General features: G+C 45.5%; 1 protein-coding gene across 4 annotated transcripts in view; it reads left to right on the top strand.

Annotated features, from left to right (window-relative positions):
- Positions 1-16,860, top strand: part of LOC138751960 (uncharacterized) — an 81,858-nt gene that overhangs the window by 49,427 nt on the left and 15,571 nt on the right. For all 4 annotated transcript variants that reach the window (XM_069915001.1, XM_069915012.1, XM_069914991.1 and 1 more), the window contains exons 2-3: positions 10,784-10,851; positions 14,721-14,880. In XM_069915001.1, the coding sequence (XP_069771102.1) occupies positions 10,832-10,851; positions 14,721-14,880 (180 nt within the window). In that variant the 5' untranslated portion in view covers positions 10,784-10,831. The remainder of the gene's footprint in view (positions 1-10,783; positions 10,852-14,720; positions 14,881-16,860) is intronic.

Here is a 16,860-nt window from a genome sequence, read left to right on the forward strand (position 1 = left end):
TACTAATCACAGAGAACCTATGGCATAGGGATTACTTAGAGGTATGTGAGTGGAAAGAAAAATGGTTGAGAACCACTGGCATAGAAGATGGTGCTACTGGGAGATGAGCATGTCGTTGTGATCACCACTTCATAGGAGGAATATGATTGCATTGGAAAGAGTACAGATGTTGCCCTGATTGGAGGATTTAAGACTCTAGTTATGGGAAGAGATTGGATAATCAGGGCTTGCCTTCCTTGGAACAAAAGAAGCTGAGGAATAATCTGATGGAGGTGTACAAAATTTAAGAGATAAAGTAGATGGTCAGGTCTTTCCCTCCAGGTGTCAAAAGCAAGAGGGAGTGGGTTTAACATGACAGTCCATGTTTTAAGTGGGGAATTTCCCTCCCCCCCCCCCCCCCCCAGAGTCGTTAATACTTTGAACCGTCTGCCACAGGAGGTGATAGTCGGATACAACTACCATGTGGAAGAGTCATTTGGACAGGCACTTGAGTTTGTAGTGTGTAGAATATGAGCCTAACATGGGCAATGAAACGTGTAAATGTGGAGGAGGGTCAATTGGCATGATGTGGTAGGGCAAAGGGCGCATCTCTGTACAGCATGACTGATAAATGAGGAGTATTTCAAGATGCACAGCTCCGCATCAGGGTAGTCCATGCATTGTTACATTGGTAAAGGTCTGTATGCAACACAAATGTGAAGATTTGGATATTCTGTTACAGGGGAAGGCTGTAATGTGTGGTGATACGTTGGAAAGCTGGCAAGACATCTGCTGGATGTGTTCAGCAAAGTTTTTAAAATGCTGAAAATACACGACAGATCGGGTATCCTGTGAAAAGAAAGAGATCATTTCAGAGCAATGGACTTTCTAATTATTTCTGGTTCTTTGTATGTTGAATTTACAGCCTCTGCAGTATTTTCATTTGAATGTTTTCTGTGGCATCCCTTGTCCCATGACATGTTAATGTGAAAATTGGCATTAAAGATGATTTTTTTGGGGGGGGGGGGGGAGGGATTGTAGTAGGTATATCTTTTAGAAAATAAGATCACGTCAGGAAAAGGGTAGAGGTGCCACAAGACTCGCACCACCAGGTTCAGGAACAGCTGTGACCCCCCCTCCCTGTCAGGCTCCTCAACGACAAACTCAATCAGGGACTCATCGAAAGGCTTTTACTTGTGCAGTTTATTGATTTTCTTTTTGTTCTCTCTGTATTGCACAGTCTGTTTGTTTACAGTTTTATTTGTTTACATGTTTTACGCTGTGTGCAGTTTGTTTTTGCACTACCAATTAGTGGTAGTTCTGCACCCACAAGAGAAAAGGAATCTCCGTTGTATGTGATGTCATGTATGTACTCTGACAATCAATCTGAAATCTAAAGTGCTGAAGCCCATTGAGGAAGTGACCAAATTACCATAGTTGGTGTTGGTTTGTTGAACATTGATTTTCTTGGAATACGATTTCTTCTCCAACACACATTGTCACTTTTGATTTGGATTAAATCTGAAGAACTTCCTGACAATTATAGTGGGAGCACTCGGAATCTCTGTGGCACAGAAGAAAGGACACGTGGACTAATTTCTGCCCTGTTCTCCTTCTCAATCCTGTGGGCTTACAAATGTTGAGTCACTCTTTTGAGTGCCTTTTAGAAAATCCTAATTTAATATCTTCTGACCAGTATTGCAGGCAGCTAATTTTGAATTACATACCTGCAGGGCCTTAAGGGTCCCATGTCCACTCTTTTGCACGTCGTTTTGATTTTGTGACTCCTTTTACAGCTCTCCCCAGCCCCCACCCCCCCCCCCCCACTAACCTCTCTAAAACAGCTGTGACTTTGCACATCTCATGAATTTTTTTTTTTGTATTGTGGTCTGCAACCCCAGCCTCTGCAGTCTAACCTCGTAGCTGAAATCTATCATCCCCAGAAATTATCCAGAAAGTCTTCTGCCTCTTCCCTTGAATTTTCACCAGGTAATCTCTTCAAGAATTGGTGTCAGCGTCTCATTTCAGTAATGTAATGGTATGGATTGTATATGCTCATTGGCTCAGGCTGGCCCGCCCCCTAATGACACTCTTACTTGGACTCCACCCCTGGGACCCAGGCCATAAAGGTTGGGCTGCCTTTCCCTTCCCGGCACTTCCCTAGTTTAGATCCAGGCCAGCTCAAGTCTTTTGTGCAATAAAGCCTATCGTTCCCCTCAAGTCTTTGTCATTGCAATTATTGGGGCAACTGATAGTGCCCAACAATTTATTGCGCAAAAATTTTAATGTCTCCGGTAATGGAGAAGTTGCTGCGCCCCGATCGGCTAGAAATGGATCCCCGTCCCGGGTGCATCGGAGCTCTTCGAGCAGTGGGACAACTGCTTTAACAACTTCCTGGAGGCCGTTACTGGAGTAGTCGATTCGGACGAAAGGAGGCTAAAGGTCCTACAGGCAAGAGTCGGCCAGAAGGCTTTCCAGGTCATCCGAAGCTGCATGACCTACTCAGACAATGGCTGAATTATGGGCGCTATACAAGCCCAAGATCAACAAAATCTACTCCCGCTACCTGCCGGCGTCTAGATGAGTCGGTTGAAGAGTTCCTTCAAGCCCTGATCACTCTGGGAAAAGACTGGGGAACCCCACGGTCCCTGTGCCGGGGACCCAGTGCGTGGAAGACCTGGTCTGGGACGCTTGCATGTTGGGGTTGAGGTTGGATTATATCTGACAACGTCTCCTCGAGGAGGATCAACTCCCACTGAAACAGGTGATCCAACTGGCCAGAACCTTAGACTCGGCCCAGCGCCACGCGGAGTCGATCACGGGCAGAAGCAGGCCTACCCAGTACACACCACCATGAGGGCTGCCATCCTGGGAGTCGGCGTCAGGGACGACAGACCCAACTGCAACTGCAGTAGCTCACCAGGATCGTCGAGGTGCAACTTCTGCCGGCAGGCAAGACACTCGTGACGTCTCTGGCTCGCAAAAGGAGCTACCTGCTTGAGCTGCGGGAAAAAGAGCCACTATCAATGTGTCTGCAGTCCAGAGCCCAATCTCAGAACAGTGCGGCGTGTATGGCTGAGGAGCTTCCGGTGCTGGCTGCATGCGCGGTAAAGCGAGCACCATTTTAGCTGCTCCCGCTGCCATCCTCTGCGCAGCAGCAACCCTCACCAGCGATATCACTTCCGCCCCCGATGACGTCATTTCCACCTTCTTCACCAGCATTGGCAGCATGGTCAACATGGAGGTCGCCATCTTGGGCTTCGAGCCTCCCTACCGACAATGAAGACGACGCACCCATCATGGCATCTGTCACCTTGGACCAAGCCAACCCACACCCGATCATGAATTCCATGATGCAGATCGAGGTGAATGGACACAAATTGAACTGCCTCTTCAATAGTGGCAAGTTTTATCCACCCCGAGGTGGCCCATAAACTCTCGATCCCCATTTCACCGGATCTGTGTCGATGGCGGCGAAAGACCAGTGGACTTGTATCCAGGGTACTGTGTAGCGTCTCTGACGGTGGGGTGGGGGGCAGTGTTATAAAGACTTTTTATTGTTGGTCATGCCCCAGCTCTGTGCGCCGATCCTCCTGGGCCTTGACTTCCAGAGTCAGTTCAGGAGTGTGATGATGGCATTTGGGGGGCCACAACCCCCACTTACTGTTTGCAACCCGCAACTTACAGAGCCCCCCACCAATCGAGCACCCAGCCTCCAACATCGATCCGCAGCCTCACCACCCTGCGGGTGGCCCCTCCATCACTATTTGCGAACCTTAGCCCGGACTGTAAACTGATCGCCACCAAGAGTAGGTGCTGTAGCACAGAAGATATGGTGTCATCCGGGCTGAGGTTCGGAGACTCTTGGCGGAGGGGATCATAGCTCCTAGCTCCAGCCCCTGGAGGGTGCATGTCCTTGTGGTTAGAGGGGCAGACAAGCCCCAGCTGGTGCTTGATTATAGACAAACCATCAACTGCTTCACCCAGTTGGATGCGTACCTCTGTCCCGGATAGCCGACTTGGTCAACAATGTCGCACAATACAGAGTCTTCTCAACCATTGACCTCAAGTCGGCCTATCATCAACTCCCCCTTCGCCCGAGCGACCGGCTCAACCATTGACCTCAAGTCGGCCTATCATCAACTCCCCCTTCGCCCGAGCGACCGGCTCTACACTGGCTTCGTGGCCGACGGCAAACTTTTCAACTTTCTGCCGGTGCATTTCAGTGTTACTAATGGTGTCTCTGCTTTTCAGAGGGTTATGGATCTGATGGTGGAGGAGCACAAGCTGACGGTGATGTTCCCATATCTTGATAATGTCACCATCTGCCGCCATGATCAACGGGACCACGATGCGAACCTTGCTAAGTTCTTGTGTACGGCCAAGTCTCTCAACTTGACGTACAATAAGGACAAGTGTGTGTTCAACACAGACCATCTGGACCTTCTCGGTTGTGTCGTGGCACATGGTGTCATTGCCCCTGACCCTGACCGCATGCGACCTCTTATGGAGCTCCCAGTCCCAAACACCCTCAAGGTGCTGGGGCTGTTTTCCTATTATGCACAATGGGTGCCCAATTATGCCGATAAAGCCTGATTAAGTCCACAACTTTCCTGTCATCAGCGGAAGCCCAAGCTGCATTCTACCAGATCCGAGGAGACATCGCAAAGGCCACGGTGCATGTCGTGGACGAGTCCATCCCGTTTCAGGTGGAGAGTGATGCCTCCGATTTCGTACTGGCCGCCACTCTTAACCAGGCAGGCAGGCCAGTAGCTTTTTTCTCCCGTACCCTGCACAGTCCTGAGGTACGTCACTCCTCGGTCGAGAAGGAGGCCCAAGCGATTGTTGAGGTCGTGCGCCAGTGGCGACATTACCTGGCCGGTAAATATTTTACCTTGCTGACAGACCAGAGGGCCGTGGCCTTCATGTTTAATACTAAACAGCGAGGTAAAATCAAGAATGACAAGATTCTTAGGTGGAGGATCGAGCTCGCCATCTATAATTACAACATCTTGTACCGACCAGATAAACTCAACGATACCCCAGACGTCCTATCCCAGGGGACGTGCACCAACACGCATAGTGACTGTCTCCAGACCCTCCACAACAGTTTGTGCCACCCTGGAGTCATGAGGCTGTACCACTTTGTCAAGACTCGGATCCTCCTGTACTCCGTTGAGGACATCCAGACCATGACCAGACGCTGCCAGATCTGCGCTGAATGTAAGCCGCAGTTCTACCAGCCCGAGAAAGCACACCTCATCAAGGCCACATGCCCCTTTGAACAGCTCAGCGTCGATTTCAAGGGCCCCCTACCCACTTCAAATACGAATGCCTACTTCCTGACGGTGATGGACAAGTTCTCCAGGTTCCCCTTTGCTATTCCCTGCCCGGATATGACCTCGGCAACGATAATCAAGGCACTGCACAGTATCTTCACCCTGTTCGGGTACCCCGAGTACATCCACAGCGATCGAAGGAGCTTGTTCTTGAGTGAGGAACTGCCATAGTACTTCTTGGCCAGAGGCATAGCCACCAGCAAGACCACCAGCTATAACCCCAGGGGTAATGGCCAGGTGGAAAGGGAGAACGCCACCGTCTGGAAGTCAGTGCTCCTGGCCCTTAAGACCAAAAACATGCCAGTGTCCTGCTGGCAGGACATTTTGCCCGAAGCGCTTCACGCCATCCGATCGCTCCTGTGCACCGTGACTAATGCCACCCCACATGAACGTTTGTTTGCTTTCCCTAGGAGATCGGCGAATGCTGCCTCCATTCCTCCTTGTTTAGAAACCCCGGGGCTGGTCCTGCTATGGGGACATGCAAGGGACCATAAGATGGATCCACTGGTGGAAGTGGTACACCTCATACATGCCAACCCACAATATGCGTTTTGAGGTACCCCGATGGCCATGAGGACACTGTGCCGATCCGAGACCTGACGAGGGCCGGGGATCCCAAAGCTGCACTGCCTGCCACAGCCCACCCCGTGGAGCAGACGACCCCAATGCTGGAGGCCAAGCCACCCGGCTCTCCCCTCCAGGAGTCAACCCTCTGGGAGGCATCAAATCCCCCTTCCTCCTGGGAACCTCCAAGCATCATCCTGACCCTGACTGCTCCCTCTCCTGCCCCCCCTCCCCCGGACCGCTTCCCCTCCCAAACTGCAGTGCTCAGACACGCCTGCCCTCTGGCAGTCCCGCAGAAGGAGGAAGTCGCCGGTGCGGCTAAACCTCCAGGAATTTTTTTTTCTTTCTCTCTCCCCCTCTCGTTGTGTAAAAGTGTGGTGGGGGTTCTGGTTAAAAAGAGGGGGGGGGTGAATGTAATGTATGCTAATTGGCTCAGGCTGTCCACCCCCTGATGACCCTCTTATCTGGACTCCTCCCCTGGGACCCAAGCCATAAAGGTCGGGCCACCTTTCCCTTCCCAGCAGTTCCCTAATTTGCATCCAGGCCAGCTCAAGTCTTCTGTGCAATAAAGCCCATCGTTCCCCTCAAGTCTTTGTCATTGCAATTATAAGGGCAACTGAAAGGGGCAACAAAGTTCCTGCATGATATCACATACAACCCGGAGATTCTTTTCCCTGCGGGAGCGACAGAATTGCCACATATTGGTCGTGCAAAAAAAAAAAATTGTACACCGTGAACTCCATTTGCAACTGAAGATGAACAAATGCTGCCCTTGTTGGCAATACATAATTCCAGTAATGTTTTTCATACAAAAATGAAACTGATATGCAGTTTTGTCAGGAGATTGTGAAATGTCATGCTGTTGGAAATAATTACTATTGTTAACCTCATTGCAGATTTCCAGGGCAGAAACCTGGTTGTTATAGATTTGTCCCATGCTATAGGCAGTGCCTGTAAGTTCTATACATGTTTCGTGAAAGTTATAAAAGAAGTTCTTAAGTTCTGTTTTTCACTACAAAATTAAACCTAATTATGGCAAGGACTTTATTTATGGAATGTTCCTGATAAATGCACTATTGTGCAATTCTCCTCTTAACTGCACAGTATTGCATGGCATGTCAACAACATGGAAGTTTCTTGTTGCTGTCTGGTCAGCTGAGATTGAGGACTACTTTCGGGTAGATCGGGTCATGGTTTGAGAGCAGCATTTGCTGCTGCTTTCTCTGCTGTTGGGCATTTCAAGTCTTGCCTTTTAGTTCCTGAAGGCTGGAAATTTGTGGAGTTGACATACAGAGTCATCTTCCACATGGGGCATATACGATAGATGCCACCAACTCTCCAGTATCTCGCTGACTTATTTGGAAATGTATTACTTGTGATGATACTCCAGAAACACTGCAGACCCCACAAAGTGGATCAAGTGGAGTTGAGGCACGCGAACCCTCAGTACACCTTTGTCACATTCCCAGATGGAAGAGAAGACTCGGTGGCCACCAGGGATCTCGCGCCAGCCGGATGTGTGAACAACGTGGAGGAAACACAGATGTCTACGGATCAACAAGAAACGTAGCAGCAGTCACTAGAACAGTCGTCCATCAAGTCACCCCAGAGGACTATACCACCCACCCTGGAAATCAGGACCCTGGGCCCTCAAAATATCACCACCCTAGACTTGATGGCAGGACCTAATCCCATACAAGAGGATCCCTAGTCCACACGTCCACATGACCAACCAGTACTTCCCACTCCCACACCTCCACCAAGAAAGGCCAAAAGGCAGACCGCACTCCCACCCCTATAGCACTACCGAAGAGGTCCAGAAGGCAACGGAAGCCACGAAAAAGTTTGGACTTATGAACTTACAAACAAGGGAAGGAGGACCGGGGGGGGGGGGGGGGGGGGGCAATAACAATTTTTAAAGATGGGGTGAATGTGGTGAGATGTAATTACACCACTAGGTCACCAGGGGTCATCCCGGTGACCTTGTATATAAAGCAGTCCAGAGCTACAGTCTAGCCTTCCAGGTTTGTCTTGCAGAGAGACCAGACATATTAGTTTATTAAAGCTGTCTTATACTCGCACTGCTGGTGTGGTTAGTGTCAGTACATTACTGTTCTTTCATAGTTGCTGTGACTGTATATACTGGACTTCCCGTCACAGCAGCACAATGCAAGTATCTTCACTGCACAAATCACAGCTATCCAAGAAAGCCAAAGTAAATGTTGGACCTGCCTGCTAACCGCACCCATTGAAATGTGCCATCTTCATTCTCTGCACTCTTGTCTTGGTGGGAAAGGTGGTTGGATTTTGATCCCCTCCACTGTGAGCGTGTAGTTGGCGTGGCCATCAGTTGTGCTAATAAGGTGTGTGGTATTCAAACTCTGCCCAGCCGGGCCCACATTTGGAAACCGTTGAAGAATGGGAACCTTGCCAACGTGAGAATTTGCAGTCAGGAAGTGTAGGCCACTCAGCTTTCCCGAGTCGACTCCATTTTTTAAATTAAGCTGATCTGAGAGTAATGGCTGCCAACTCAGATACGTCATGCTAGCCTGAGTCCTGTACAGATGCTCATTACCCACAACAATTCCCGTGGTTCCTGGCATCAATTCATATCTCAGTTCATATCTCAGAAAGGTCGATCGCAGAAGACCAACTGAATAAGCAAGAAATGGTAAACCGGCTTTAGGCTGGTCAAAAATAAAAGAAACAGGAAAGATTGCAGGGGAAGGAAATCATTTACACCATGTTGCAATGATAAATATTCTGCTTGTTCTCGTTGATACACTGCTCGGTGCAATTTTATGGCTGCAGCTCCTTGGATTGCTGGGGCTTGGAGTCCTCCAAGCAATGTAGTTGAGTCAGCAATGAGGGGCGCAGAGAATAGAATCAGAATTTATTGTCACGAACATCCCACGAAATGCGTTGTTTTACAGCAACACCGAACAAATATTACTATAAATATCAAATAAATGAGTGAACAAAGAAGAGGAAGTGAGGTTGTTCATTGTCCATTTGGAAATCTGTTGGCAGCAGGGAAAAGCTGTCCTTGTGCTGCAGAGTATTTGTCTTCAGGCTCCTTTCCCTCCTTCCTGATGGTAGCAGAGCGTCGAGGGCATGGCGCGGGTTCTTGAGGATGGAGGCTGCTTTCTTGTAGGCGTCCTTGATGGAGTGAAGAGTGATGGTGCTGGCCAGGTTAACAGCCCTCTTCAGTCTTTTCCTGTCCTGTGCATTGCACCTAAATCGTAGACAATGATGCAGCCAGGGGAGGGTGCAGAGTCTCTGGATTTGGAGCTTGTTGGCCAGCACTGAGGGGATGATGGTGTTGAAATCTATGAAGAGTAGCCTGATGTATGTGGTGCTGTTGTCCAAGTGATCCAGAGCCGAGAGGAATGAAGTCCTTGAGTGGAGCTCTTGCTTCCATGAATCCCTTACCTCGCCATTGTTCCTTCCATTCTTTTCTATTATCGATGAACCATTGGGTGTTTGGCTGTAAATCAGACAATGGATCTGGAATAGAAAAAATCACCATGTGTCTGCCAAATAGATGAGGGGAGAAAGGAAAGTGATGGCAAACGAAAGCTATTGGAGTTCCAAGACTGCAGCATTCCATAGTTTGTCATTTGAGATTCAACTTGCTGCTGTTCCCCTTTCTTCATCCTTCTCAGCCCCACAAAACTGTCCCAAAGTCTCTTTTTTTGGTGAGCTATAAAGGGATCCGCACGTGGAACCACATTAAAGCATGAGTACCACTGTTAGAAGCAGCAGGTTGTAGTAAAAACACACAGAAATGCTGGAAGAACTCTACCAGTCTCGCAGCGTCTCTGGGAGGTTAAGGTATATTACTGACGTTTCGGGCCTGAGCCCTTCTTCAAGGAATAAGCAAAGAACAGGAAGGCATTAGAATAAAGACCGTAGACTATGTGTTTTTACTACAATTGCAACGTATGCTGACTTTCATGTTTCACTTAGCTTTAAGGAATCAAGGTTGGGGATTCTATTTTGCCACAACAATTATCATGCTTTTCCAAAGATTTATGATGCTACAGTCAAATTTATTTTCTTTAATTTCAGCCTGCCTCCTCCAATTCAGTTGAACTGAATCTATGTGGGAGAAGTACCTTGGATGTTGTTGGTCCGATCTTTTTAGTCAAATAGTCACCATTCACTTGCAAATAAAATGGTTACCATTCAGCTTCAAATTCCTGACTGTCAACATCTCGGAGGATCTGTCCTGGAGCCTCCATGTCGATGCAATCAGAAAGAAGGCTCGCCAGCAGCTATACTTTGTGAGGTGCCTGAGGAGATTTGTTATGTCATCGAAGACTCTAGTAAATTTCTACAGGTGTACCGTGGAGGGCATTCTGGCTGGTTGCATCACTGCCTGGTACAGAGGCAACTCTCAGGACAAGAATAAACTCCAGAGGGTTGTTAACTCGGCCTATGACATCACAGGCATGTCCACTCCATTGAGGAGATCTACATGAGATGGTATCTTTAGAAAAGCAGCCTCTATCCTCAAAGACCCCCACCACCCAGGACATGCCTTCTTCACTCTGTTACCATCGGGGAAAAAGGTACAGGAGCCTAACAACGAGCACTCAGCGGCACAAGGACAGCTTCTTCCCCGCTGCCATCAGATTCCTGAATAATCATGAACCAAAGAAACAGCCTTACTTTTCGTGCACTATTATTTAAATTTTTTTATAGTAATGTTGTAAGATGGATATAATATGAATGTTTGCTCTATGATGCTGCACCAAAACATTGAAATTTGTGACTTGTAATAATAAATTCTGATTCATAATTGTCTTCAGGATAAAGAGGAAAAGTTTTCAACACAATTTTTTGCGAATTTGAGGATTATTTTTCTAAACCAGGTCTCTATTCTCTCATTTTTGCAGAATCTGGACTCTGCATGTGGTAATGAATAGTTACCTAATATAAAGACAATGGAACTCTATTGGTACATGTAAGTAACCATATATAACCATATAACCACTTACAGCACAGAAAAGGCCAGTTCAGCCCTACTAGTCCATGCCGTGACAAATCCCCACCCTCCTAGTCCCACTGACCAGCACCCATCCATGTAACTATCCAGTCTTTGTCCCGCCTCAACCACGTCTGCCAGAAGCTCATTCCACATCCCTACCACCCTTTGCGTAAAGAAATTTCCCCTCGTGTTCCCCTTATAATTTTCGTAGAAGTTACCTTCAATCTTAAACCATGCCCTCTAGTTTGAATCTCCCCCACTCTTAATTGAAAAAGCCTATCTACATTTACTCTGTCTGTCCCTTTTAAAATCTTAAACACCTCTATCAAGTCCCCCCTCAATCTTCTACGCTCCAGAGAAAAAAGCCCTAGTCTGCACAACCTTTCCCTGTAACTCAAACCTTGAAATCCTGTCAACATTCTCGTGAACCTTCTGCACTCTCTCTATTTTGTTTATATCTTTCCTATAATTTGGTGATCAAAACTGTACACAGTACTCCAAATTTGGCCTCACCAATGCCTTGTTCAATTTCACCATAACCTCCCTACTCTTGAATTCAATACTCCGATTTATGAAGGCCAACATTCCAAATCCCTTCTTCACCACACCATCTACCTGAGTATCAGCCTTGATGGTACTATTTACCTTTGTTGCTCTGCACATCTCAATAGCCTACCATTTAATGCATATGACCTATTTAGATTTGCCTTTCCAAAATGTAACACCTCACACTTATCTGTATTAAATTCCATCATCCATTTCTCAGCCCACACCTCCAGCATTCCTAAATCACCTTTTAATCTATGGTAATCTTCCTCACTGTCCACAACACCACCAATCTTTGTATCATCCGCAAATTTGCTTATCCAATTCTCCACCCCTACTTCCAGATCGTTAATATATATAACAAACAATAGTGGACCCAGGACCGATCCCTGAGGAACTCCACTAGTCACCAGCCTCCAATTGGACAAACAATTTTCTACCACTACTCTCTGACACCTCCCATCCAACCATTGCTGAATCCATTTCACTACCTCCTTATTTATACCTAATGCCTCCACCTTTTTCCCTAACCTCCTGTGGGGAACTTTGTCAAAAGCTTTACTAAAGTCTAAATAGACAACATCCACAGTTTTCCCATCATCAACCTTTTTTGTAACCCCCTCGAAACACTCAATCAGGTTTGTCAAGCATGATCTACCCCTGACAAAACCATGCTGATTACTCCCTATCAATCCATGTACCTCCAAATATTTGTAAATACCATCCCTCAGAACACTTTCCATCAACTTGCCTACCACAGATGTCAGACTCACGGACCTATAATTCCCAGGTTTGCGTTTGGATTCCTTCTTAAACAGGGGAACCACATGCGCCACCCTCCAATCCTTTGGCACTACCCCCGTGGCCAGTGACATCCTAAATATCTCTGTTAATGGCCCCACTATCTGTCCACAAGCCTCCCTGAGTGCCCTTGGGAATATTTTGTCCGGTCCCGGAGATTTATCCACCTTTATCTTTTTCAACACAGCCATCACTACCTCCTCGGTTATCCTTATATGCTTCATGACCTCCCCACTATTTTTCTTTACATCAACTGGTTCAATTTTTTTTTTCTTTAGTGAATACCGAGGCAAAGAAACATTCAAAATTTCCCCCATTTCCTCTGACTTCTCACTCAGCCTACCCTCGCTATCTACAAGGGGTCCAATTTTATCCCTCACTAATCTTTTACTTTTAATGTACCTATAGAAACCCTTTGGATTTATTTTTACTCTGTCTGCCAAATCCTCTTCGTGCCTTTTTTTGGCCTTTCTAATTTCTTTCTTAAGATTCCTTATATACTCCTTGTAGTCCTCCTTCAAATTCTCAGCTCCCTGCTCTTTATACCTCTTGTACACCTCCCTTTTTCTCCTAACCAAATTTCCAATATTCCTCGAAAACTAAGCCTCCCTATGACTTCCATCCTTTCCTTTGATCCTCACTGGGACATATCTTCCCTGTACCCTCAAAATTTCTTTTTTGAATATTCTCCATTTTTCATTTACATCCTTACCTGAAAATATCCTGTCCCCAAATCCCTTCTTATTCCTTCGAAATTTGCTCTTCTCCAATCCAGAACCTCAACTTTAGGCCCCTCCTTGCTCTTCCCTAAAACTACCCTAAAACTAACAGAGTTATGATCACTAGACTCAATTTGTTCTCCAACATTAATGTCCGATACCTGACCTAGCTCGTTCCCTAACAGGAGATCCAGTATTGCACCGTCCCGAGTCGGTTCTTCTACTAATTGATTTAGAAAACAATCTTGAACAAAGTGTGGAATTGCCAAATTAACAAATTAGATCAGTGTTGCACTATCTCTGAAGTGGATACAAATTTGGACTAAATTTGTTTATATGTTGAGTAAAATTCTTTGTGTAGAAGTTCTCTTTGCATTTAATTTGAAGTTGGCTTAATGTAAAAAAAACTGCAATAAATAGATTTGTGCTGCCACTTTGGTAATGGTATGGAACTAAGTTATCTTACTCTTTTGTAAGTATTCTGCTAAATCTAAATATACTAGTGACTCAATCATAGAACCTTAGATCTTAAGGACTTGCATGAACATTTTGTTCATCTTTGAGGGGGTGTCCACAACCTCTGTCTCGGCCGGTACCTCATTTCCAGACAATTTAAAGTAAAGTGGGTGGGCAAAACTACGATCTCGTTCCACTCCACTCTTTCCATACCCATGTGACAGAAGATCAAATGGAATTTCTTGTTAGTCAACAATCCCTCGTCTAATGTTTCAGCTTCCTTCCCCTTATGAGTTATTCTGAATTTTCCATGGAATTTTCCCTTTTCTATTATTAATCTGATTTTGTGAAGATTGGTTAACTCTCATATGAAATCATTTAATGAGTCTGATCTCTGAATCCAAAGATTTCTAATGTTATTTCAAATCTGAAAAAAGGTTCTGTCCCCCCCCCAACATTTGCAGGCTTGGAAACCTACGGTAAATCCTTTCTTGATCCTCTGTTCACTCTTTGCATGAAGAATTATCTCTTAAATCAAGGCTCTCTTGGTCTCAGCTTAGCAGCAAAAAAATCATTCACTTGGTAATGAAAGTTGACTGTGTTTCAGTTCAGCACCTGAGGGTGTCTTGCACACATCATCCAATAAAGTTAGCTGAAATATTCTTCTGAAAATTATCTGTCAGTTTGCTCGCTGGGGAGCCTACAGGATGGATTTAATTGTGTGTTAATTTGACCACCTTGCCCAGTGTACTTGTTAGGAAGAGCCTTATTAATCATCTGCATTTCTATTTATCTCTTGATTTCATTCAGTATTTTAAAGTATATTAGATATTTTAAAGTACTGTTCAGCTAACTGAGTGTTACAACAGCCTTTCTTAAAGATCTAGATTTTGTGTTGGTCAATTTGAGCTCGATAAGATAGAGAAAATAAATGAAAGACCAGAAAATGTATTTTGATGCTCAAATAAATAGAGTGAGTACATGGAGGAGAATTCCCTTTGCTTTGAAACAGTGGTTATGAAATTTTATCTCCTGATGGATTTGAATGTGGGGTAGTAGTCATTCTGTTATTCGGTTCAAGCCCTTGCGTGGGAGATGAATCGACGTGTTTCTGACTTGGCTGAGAATTCAATCACTGAACACGTTAGAATAGAAACCTATCATCAAAGACCAGTGTTGTATGTTTATGGACCCAGTTCATCATTATATATGACATTTTCTATATTAGTAATTCCTGTGACTTAGACTTGAAAGAATTTTTTTATCAGAGACCGAAAGAAATGTGTATGATTTATAATTTGTGTTTTTTTTCATTTCCAACAGAATAGTGATTATATTTATTGTTGTCAAAATCTTCTTCTACATCTGCTGGTATCGTTCTCGGCAGCGACAACTGGACACTTATCTGAGCAATCCACGGAATGCCCAGATCGTGATTGTTGGGGGCAGAGCTTATCTACATCAACTCTGTGAGCAGCAAAATGTAAGTGGCCATTGATCTTGTGAAATTGAAAGATGCACATTATGTAATAATGCAGCCGAGCGAAGAATGTTATTGCAAAACTCTTCAGAATAATTAAAGCCACAATATTCAAAGTGTTGGGAATGGCAAATCAAAGGTAGGTTTGGACCTGACATTCACTTGTTGCCTTTCACTCTCCCAATAATCATTGGGTTCCTGAGCTTTGCCATTTGATGGAGACGTAACAAGAGATTCTATTTTGCCATGACATCATTGAATTGCTGCAAGTCACTGATGGCATACCTCTTCTGAAAATGAGATACCTCTGTCAATTTATGGCCCTTTGTGTGACTGTCAAGATGTTTGGGATCATGATGTTAGACTACCCATGGCAGAGTGTTTTTACTCTTGCGGTTTACTAGCTTTTGCACTGCAAAATTTGATTTAAGTATTTTTCAATTCTTAAAGCTTTAAATTTCCAATGGGATTTAATGTTTGAATAGTTTGTGTGTCTTGGAACTTCAAGCCAATCAGCTGGTTGAAATTGGGAGCAGGATTTAATAGTCTGGGATCAACGATCAATGACCAAGTGCCTTGCTGATAGCACCAGGAACCAGGTCGTTGATGGAGGACCTGGTTCGTGACCGAGAACCAACATGCATTTCTTAGTTCACTTGAAACCTATTCTGAGTGCAGGACCAATTTGATGATAAATTGAGGATGACGAAGCTTCATGTTGAAACTATGCCTAGTTTGATGATTGGATTGACTCCCTGTACTATTATTGAATAAGTTAATTGATTTAAATTGGTTGAAGTAATTAGTCTTGAATTAAATGAAAAGCCCCGCAGATGTTCTTTAGCCACAAAATTTGTCTCCAAACTTTGTTTTGGCACAATAGGTTGTTCTGATTTTTAGAGCAGGTTGTCATGTGTTTTTTTGGAGATTGTATTCATCTTCCTGTCATGCAGATTGTCTGATTGGTCTGCAACCATTCACCCTACAGTTTGACAAATCGTGATTTACTGGAAGTTGCTTGCAGGAGTCATCTCCCAGCCTTCTCTGCTTCTTGTTTATTACGAGATTAATTGGAAGGGTGTGCCTTGGTGCAGGACAGTCACTGATATCTAGATTTGGCTCTTGAGCCAGATGTGGACCATGGCAACAGGTCAACAGAGCTGCAAAGCCTGCCAGAGAATGGGAGCAGGGAAATCCATGGCAAGAGGCATATTTACAAAAGATATTGGCTTCCTCAAGGAGGTCATGGCTGTAATTGTTACAGCAGCCACGGCACCCAGAGGAAACCCACACAGACATGGGAGAAAGTACAAACTCTTTAGAGACAGCAACATTTTGAAGCTGGGATGCTGGCGCTGTAGTTGCATTGCACTAACTGCCATGCTAACCATGCCACCCCTTGGTTGAACTGTGTGGGAGGAGAGCCCATTTGAATATTTTATTGAATGGGGAGTGTCGTGTGTCGTAGACCACCTGTGGGAGGAGTTGGGTTGGGATCTGTCAGGAATACTGACTTCCCAAATGATGTAGGCAATCGGTGTATGTAACCCTGATGCCTTGAAAATTGTGTTTGGGGGGGGGGGGGGGGGGAGAGAAATGGCGAGAGGGAAGGGGAGAAAGGTGAGAGGGAAGGGGGGAAAGGCGAGAGGGAAGGGGGGAAAGGCGAGAGGGAAGGGGGAAAGGTGAGAGGGAGGAGGGGAAAGGAGAGAGGGGAGGGGGGAGAGAGAAGAAGAGGGAGAAAATCCAGAGTTGTACCTTGACTGCAAAAGCTTTCACTTCCTTACAGAGAAAGACTTCCTGATAAATGCCAAATTGCTGGAGTGTGGTAATGATAAACACCCAGTGACAGTCAGTTATGCCCCTCAACTGTTAAACCACTTGTGTGAACATTTGGGGCAAAGCTATCTGCCTAGATATAGGCTCCAATGCTTCTAATGTAATTGGCAGGCCAATGTTTCTGGTATCTGAATCAATCTGGTGATG

The sequence above is a fragment of the Narcine bancroftii genome, chromosome 1 (assembly GCF_036971445.1).
Source record: "Narcine bancroftii isolate sNarBan1 chromosome 1, sNarBan1.hap1, whole genome shotgun sequence".
Taxonomy (NCBI): Eukaryota; Metazoa; Chordata; class Chondrichthyes; order Torpediniformes; family Narcinidae; genus Narcine; species Narcine bancroftii.